The sequence below is a fragment of the Corythoichthys intestinalis genome, chromosome 3 (genome assembly GCF_030265065.1).
Source record: "Corythoichthys intestinalis isolate RoL2023-P3 chromosome 3, ASM3026506v1, whole genome shotgun sequence".
In the NCBI taxonomy this organism is placed as follows: domain Eukaryota; kingdom Metazoa; phylum Chordata; class Actinopteri; order Syngnathiformes; family Syngnathidae; genus Corythoichthys; species Corythoichthys intestinalis.
In genome coordinates, this window is record NC_080397.1 from 9,188,330 (window position 1) to 9,195,946 (window position 7,617).

General features: G+C 41.6%; 1 protein-coding gene across 1 annotated transcript; it reads right to left on the reverse strand.

Annotated features, from left to right (window-relative positions):
* Positions 1–99: 99 nt before the first annotated feature.
* Positions 100–4,535, reverse strand: ubl4a (ubiquitin like 4A). Its single transcript, XM_057831558.1, has 4 exons — positions 4,354–4,535; positions 3,527–3,632; positions 3,238–3,446; positions 100–585 (listed from the first exon to the last, which is right to left on the reverse strand). The coding sequence occupies exons 1-4, from the start codon at positions 4,399–4,401 to the stop codon at positions 478–480; spliced, it is 471 nt and encodes a 156-aa protein (XP_057687541.1). The 5' UTR covers positions 4,402–4,535; the 3' UTR covers positions 100–477.
* Positions 4,536–7,617: the final 3,082 nt, after the last annotated feature.

Below are 7,617 nucleotides of genomic sequence, written 5' to 3' on the forward strand. Positions count from 1 at the left end.
ACCGTGATTTGCTGGCGCGTCATGGAAGCCACGCCTCTGAACATGCGTTCGTGATTTACCTCTACACAAATTCAGCTTTGTAAATACACAAGACAGAAACAAGTTTTATCTCATTTTTAATATCCCAATATAAACAGAATATTTACAATTCAATCAATACGCATTAACTATCAACAAAGAGAAAATGTACTGCCTTGTCTCTGAACAACACTCATCACCCAAACACTGCAAATAAATATTGTCTAAGACAAGTTGTGTTCCCCAGGAGCTGTAAAACATGAGACAAACATCATGAATGATTCCTCTGTCTTCAAATATTGTGTGATTTTGTCCCGTGACATTATACAAGCGTTAATGACACAGATTAGAGCCACTTTCCGAGGATAAAAGTCTTCAACTCGCTTGTCGATTAGTCACACTCGGCGCTCTCCGCATCGTATTTGAAGCATGTCCAAGCGTTCATATTAGCTTTTCCCTTTAGTCCATGTACGATGTGTCCATGCCGTCCACCTCCGGGTGAAGCAGTCTGCCCGCCAAGCGCTCGATGTCGTCCAAGCTGAGTTGTCGTAGTGAACGTTCATAATCCTTCAAGAAAGGAAAAAGAAATACTTTATTTTGCACTCTATAAATCGTAGTTTCATTTTCATACTTTGGTCGGGGGTGCGAGTGCGACTAATGGGGACTCATACAGAATCAACATGCTATTTTAGTCTTCTTTATCTTAATGTTAGTAACTCATCTAGAGCTGAAACGAATACTTGAGCAACTCGAGTTTAAAAACTGATCCGAGTAATTTTATTCGCCTCAAGGAATCGTTTAATTTTGCCGGCTCTAAGGATCACGTTTTGCCTGGACTACTTTTAATGCGGAACAACGCACTGACATCACGTGCGTAGAGGAAAAAGCAGTAATACTTGACTGCAGCCGACAGCCCATACAAACTACGCCCGCATGATGCTACGGTGGTAGCAGGTAGCGTCTGATGCATCTCATAGATAGCACACGTCTATAGACCTAGATGGCACAAACTGACAGACTCAGCGGCGTTAGTAAACAGCCGCCATTTTAAAGCAGTGGACTTCTTCACGCTAATAAATAAGATTAACGTTACTGTCCCTTGCTCACATAACATTAGCCCTGGTTTCGGTTTCTATTAATTATGACTACTGTCGATGCATGGCTAACGTGTCTTACATACATACAGGTTATATTTAATCTGTAAAAACATAGCGCTGTAGCGTGATAAGGGTGTAAAATAAAAACATAATGAAGCTAACTGTCAGTTTTAGCTCAGTAGTCATTGCTGGATAAAACACCAAGTAGCACTGGTCTCTAATGTGCTCCAATAAAGCAGGCAATTTAGGAGTGGGAACCTCTTGGTATCTCACGATACGATTTGCGATACAATGCTCACGATAACGATGATCTGACGATATGGCGATACAACGATTAGCGATAGATTGGTCAGGAAATCATTCTAGGATATTCTACAAACAACTAACAAACAGAAAAATAAGCTTCTGCTGTGAATTGGAAAGAGTTTATCGATAGTAGACGTCCATTCCATTTGAACTGGGAGGGTGGCAGCGAATGAACGAATCCCACTTCAAGCGGCTTGAACGTCTATGGCCGTCAGTGGCAGCCAATGCCAGGCAATTATTAATTATAGCAATTTGGGGCCATTTAAGGTCATTTAACTGTTGATTTTCAGTTACTTCCTGTTGATTTTGGGGTATTTTATGGGTCACGTCCTGTTTATTTTTACGTTACAGAACAGGAAGTGACCTGGGAATCACCCAAATGAATAGGCAGTGACTCAAACTCAACAGAAAATGACCTGTAAATGCCTTACAATGAACAGCAAGTGACCTGTAAATGCCCTGAAAATCGGACATAATGACTGGGAATGCTCTGGTTTCAAATGAACGAACGTGCCCAGTCTAAATGGATTGGGTGTCGAGCACCGTTAAGAGAGTTTAGAGTTAACAGACACAATTATGGTATAAGACTTTGGTAGCTACTTGTTGGTTCCTTATTATTATTATTTTTTATTATGTTTATTTTAATTTTTTTTTTAGACATGGACACCTTTTTAAAACGATATCTCGATTCTTGGCAGAAGCATAACGATAAGCTTTTGGGATACAAAGTATCACGATATATCACCATTTCGATATCTTGTCGCCCACACATGTGAACATCACATTTTGGATTATGTAGACCACAATTGTTCACCATATTGTGGCCCATATGACCCAAAATAAGATGTATGTATGTGTGATGCCAGGTTTTTTGTAGGTTCAAAAAAAGTTAGTTGCTTGCGTTAATAAGGGTTAAATGCTCTTCTTGTATGGTTTGTAATGTTAAATACAATACTTTTCCTGTGCAATATTACAGCGTAACCTGAATTTTTACGGATAATCAAATTACCGTAATTTTCGGACGATAAACCGCTTTTTTCCTTCATTTTGAAACATGCTTTTTATCCTCCAGTGTGGCTTTTTTGTTGATGTATTTGGGTTAACAGGTAATACTTTATTTGACAGCGGCGTCACAAGACAATCATAAGACCGTCATAATAATGACATTACACTATCATGGGCATTACTGAATGCTTATGACATTAAGTGTCATCCGGCAAATTACGTCACCAACTTCATTTATGTCCATCTTGGATCTTTTACATCCATTCAAAAGTGAGAATATTTGCCGGATAACACTAAATGACATGTGTTACAAGCATTCATTAATACTCAGGACAGTCTCGTGTCATAATTATGATTGTCTATTGACAGTCTTATGGCACCACTGTCAATTATAGAGTTACCAAATGCGAAATCTAGTAATTAATGAAACAACTGGAACAGTAACTGAAGAAATAATTAGCAGAGAACATGACTTTTGATTGTTATTTACATCTGTAGCGCTGCAATGCATGCTAGGAGGCATAATGGACAACAACAGTGTTAACAGCAGGTGGCAGCAGAGGTTGACTGTCTCCCCCAAGGGAGCAATGATGGCCAATTGCAGCCAATTGGTTCACAGCTTCATGGTGGTTCATTCGGGCAAATGACAGTCGTATGATGCTGCTGTCAAATTAACGGTTAATATCTTTTTGTGTAAATGTCCCATAATACAGAGAGGAAAGCTGCGGCTTATAGAACAGTGCGGCTTATCTATGAAGAAATCGTCATTTTATTACAGAGCTCCTGAATGTCATTAACCAAATATATCTACCTTGATCAGCTGTTCGTGGACTTTAGCAGCATCCGCAGGACTGAAGTGTTTTGCAAGAATCGTGGATACGGTCTGCCACACTCCCCCTCGTGCTGTGCTGCCGCTACTGCTAGCCGTCGCTGAAGCTCCGGTCCTCTCTCCCACAGGTCGGATCACCAGATTTAGTTTGGCTTCTGGCCCAATGGAGTAGTCACTCAGTCTGTGTTCATCTAAAAGGAGGGATGATGATCATGATTGCGTGCAATCTGGATTAAAGGAAGACGCAACAAGGTTAACAACAAAACGATACCTGCTAGCGCTTTGCCTTTATAAAGCAACCGCTGTTGATTGGCCGGGATGTTGAGTCGTTCAGACACGAGCTCTTTCACTGTGGAAACTTTCTCATCTTCAGTCACCTAGATTACATGAATTATGGTCAAACTACAAAAGGTTGAGCACATTTTAAGCCGTTTGTGGGATGATCTCATATTCATTCACCTAGATTACATGCATTATTGTCAAACTACAAAAGGTTGAGTACATTTTAAGCAGTTTGCGGGAAGAAACAAGGCATAAATGCATTGTTAGTGTGGTAACTGAAATGCTTTTTATTTAATGTATCGGTACTAATATTATATTATTGAATACTTTTCATGTATTTTCCCCAACTCGTTGACGGCAATGGTAGTCGATTCTTTTTTACTGCGAATCATCGCACTCTGCCCCTGCCAGTTAAAAATCGACTGGGCGTCTATCGCCGTCAATGGCCCTCGAACATTGGCGTTCATTGCTAGGTTTCCCCACATATGCACAGAACAACGACATTACTTTGTGCTATGCAGGAACGTATTTCAATGTCCCGACTTGATTATATGTTAAGATGCGTCTTTGGGTTTGTTGCACTTTACAATGCACTATCGTGCGTAAACGAGTCACAAACGTGACTTTGATTACTAATGCGAACCAACTAAATCGCCACTACTTAAATTTTCGGTAATTTTTTCAAAAAGCGACTTAACACGTGAAAGTGTTCTTGCCAAACGATTAGCAGCTAGGCGGCTAAACCGGTAGGCGTTAGCCGCCTTTAGCTTTACTAAGCTCGGCACGTCAGCAGTAGCCTAATATGTCCTTACTTACTTGTACACTGCATTCCTTTCCCTGCAACGGCTTCACAGTAAGAATCATTTTAAAAGGAGATATGACAAATAAATTACGCTTTCGGAGGAAATTGTGCAACAAATTCTCCCAGCTAGTCTATGCTAAGGAAGACCAGGGTTTCTTCTTTGTTAGCAGCAAATGCGCTGTTGATTCCGTCGAGCGCCCCCGTTTGGCTAGGGTTTGTTAGGACAGTTTCTCCAACTTTCAGCTGTGTTTTTGGGAAGGGTCTACTCAAGGGCGTAGCTTTGGTCTCAACATTGGTAGGGACGAGATAACAGCATAACCTGAATGTACACTTTTTGCTGGGGATGGGACATTAATAAGACCAAACAGATTGGGTGAACGGGGGTCAGGGCTACATTCCTCACAAATATGAACCTAATTAATTGCTAGGCTAAATGATCAATGCTAAATAAATCTGTATTGCCTTATACTAACTTTCATGTGTATTGGTTCAGGTGATGAGCCGTTCGATTCCAACCTTTGTTTTCAAAAACTACCAAAGAAACGTTTTGAAAATTCACAGAATAAATGTCTGGATTGATAAAAATGGAGCCTTCCTTCAGGTAAAACACTACTGCTTGTATTGTAACAGTCACCTCCTTGAGTGGTCTTCCTCCCGACGTCCACCGCGCGGTGGCGCTGCTTTATTTATGTTGTATATGTTCTTCTTCTGTTGTTGCTTACTTGTGTGTTGGAGTTCGTCTGGGAACGCGTGTGTGCGTACCGCTGAGCTCCGAGTGACGAGTGGTTGAGCTGGAGTTATTTTTGTCTATTAAAAGTGCATAGGTGGACGTCTGCTTCCTTTTTTTTTTGCCTTTTATGCGCTCATCCTGCCCTGCCAAGCGTTACAGTATCCACAAGCACAGCCAAACTCAACAAAAAATGGGCTGCTTTAAGACAACATAAATTAAATAAAAATCAAAATTGGTCTAAAGAAGCTAAACCTCAGTTCACTACATTTCTCACAATTTACATAAAGTTTTTTTTCTCTAAGCAGCTTCCTACTTGAGTTTTGCAGGTTAGCAGTTTAATGTTATGCTAATTCTGATGCAGGTCGGACTTTCAGTAGCAAAATTAGTGATGTGTTCCCCAACTCCACAACATTGACATCTTTTTACATTTCTTACCGTGGCTTCTGGCTGAAAAACCTTCCAATATCCCTCCTCTAAGAAACGGGCGGAGGAAGCGTTAGGTTGTCGACAAGTTGCGTTTCTGTCGGGGCTGTGTGTGCGTGTTTAAGTCATCTGCCAATCAAACATGCGTTTGAGGGAGAAAGAAAATGGACCAGAACATTCAGCAAGTGAAAAAGTGTAAATGTAAGTCTGAACATAATAAAAGTAATTCACTTAATAATGGTAGGGTCAATTTTATCCTTACAACATATGAGAAGACTATCTAAATTACCTACATAACTGAAGTCATTATATCATGCAAATAAGGTTGCTTAAAAGTTGGTGGGGACTATTTGAGCCTCCTGAAAAGTTGGTTAAAGAAAGATTCAAGTCAAGATTTTGCCGATTTAGGAGTATTTTAGATAAAAAGTTAATTCGGTTTGCTAGAAAGGTTCGCTACAACAGAGCTGTCCTGAGAAGTCTACTGCTTTAATATGGCGGCTGTTTACTAACGCTGGTGAGTCATGTGTGAGTCTGTGATTTCGCATCCAGTTCTCCATACATGTGCTAACGCCGGCGAGTCTGTCATTTCGCATCTAGTTCTTTATACATGTGATATCTACCGTAGTATTATGTGGGTGTAGTTTGTAGCAATGTGGGCATAGTTTGTAGCAACTGGGCGTTGTTTGTAGCGGCTGTTGGCTGCAGTCAGGTATTACTGGTATTTTGGACAAGAAAATGTCACACCTGTATAATTTATGTGTATTAAAAATGAATTATAACCTATGTATGTTGCACAATATGTAAGAAAAAATATAGGCCTATTTAGAAAAATGTAAAACAAATATATGATATGATTTATTTATATGATTTATCATACGATTTAACTCATTGCCTGTCAGTGACAACGATAGACTTTATATTTATTTAAATTGGGAGGAATGGCTGTGAATGCTCATCTTTCAGCGCCATTGACGGGTATACATGTCCAATCTATTTTGAACTGAAGAGGCTGGAAATCCCCCCCACAAACCCCCACCATTTTCTAACTAAATAAAAGAAACAACAATTATAATGCGCTCTTCTGAATGGAGACGTCGGACATTGTTCCTGGTATCTGTTGGAGCCATGCACCCAGCTTGGGGGTTACTGCCCCTAGTGTCCCTATCACTACTGGCACCACTCTTGCCTTCACTCCCCACATTTTCTCCAACTCTTCCTTTAACCCTTGATATTTCTCCAGCTTTTCATGTTCTTTTTTCCTGATGTTGCTATCGCTCGGGATTGCTACATCTATCACTACTACTGTCTTCTGATGTTTATCCACCACCACTATGTCAGGCTGGTTGGCCATCACCAGTTTGTCTGTCTGGATCTGGAAGTCCCACAGGATCTTGGCTCCGTTGTTCTCGACCACCTGCGGAGGTGTCGCCCACCTTGACTCTGGGGTCTCCAGTCCGTACTCGGCACAGATGTTCCTGTACACTATGCCTGCTACCTGGTTATGTCGTTCCATGTATGCCTTGCCTGCTAGCATCTTACACCCTGCTGTGATTTGCTGGACTGTCTCAGGGGCCTCTTTGCATAGTCTGCACCTGGGGTCCTTTCTGGTGTGATAGACCCCAGCTTCTATTGCTTTTGTGTTAAGGGCCTGTTCTTGTGCTGCCATGATCAGTGCCTCCGTGTTGTCTTTCAGTCCAGCCTTTTCCAGCCACTGGTATGTTTTTCCCATGCCAGCTACCTCCTCAATTTGTCGGTGGTACACACCATGCAGGGGCTTGTCCATCCATGATAGCTCCTCAGGGTCCTCCTCCTTATTTGGCTTCTTTTGCCTGAGGCATTCACCCAGCAGGTCATCACTGGGGGCCATTTTCATGATGTACTCTTGGAGGGATGTAGTTTCCTCCTGGATCGTGGCTCTGATGCTCACTAGTCCTCGGCCTCCCTCTTTCCGGTTTGTGTAGAACCTCAGTATGCTGGACCGTGTATTGTAAGGAGCTTCCTTGTCTTGATGTCGGTAGCCTGCATCTCTTCCAGTGGCCAGGATACGATGCCAGCTGGGTATCTGATTACTGGTAGGGCATAGCTGTTAATGGCCTGGATCTTATTCTTGCCATTCAGCTGACTC

What these genes read in the sequence shown, in the direction of transcription:
- ubl4a (XM_057831558.1), bottom strand. Translation starts at nt 4,401, where the DNA reads ATGATTCTTACTGTGAAGCCGTTGCAGGGAAAGGAATGCAGTGTACAA. An exon ending in TAAAGGCAAAGCGCTAGCAG is followed by an intron (nt 3,447 to 3,526) that starts GTATCGTTTTGT and finishes CCCTCCTTTTAG; the next exon opens with ATGAACACAGACTGAGTGAC. An exon ending in TCCACGAACAGCTGATCAAG is followed by an intron (nt 586 to 3,237) that starts GTAGATATATTT and finishes CCTTTCTTGAAG; the next exon opens with GATTATGAACGTTCACTACG.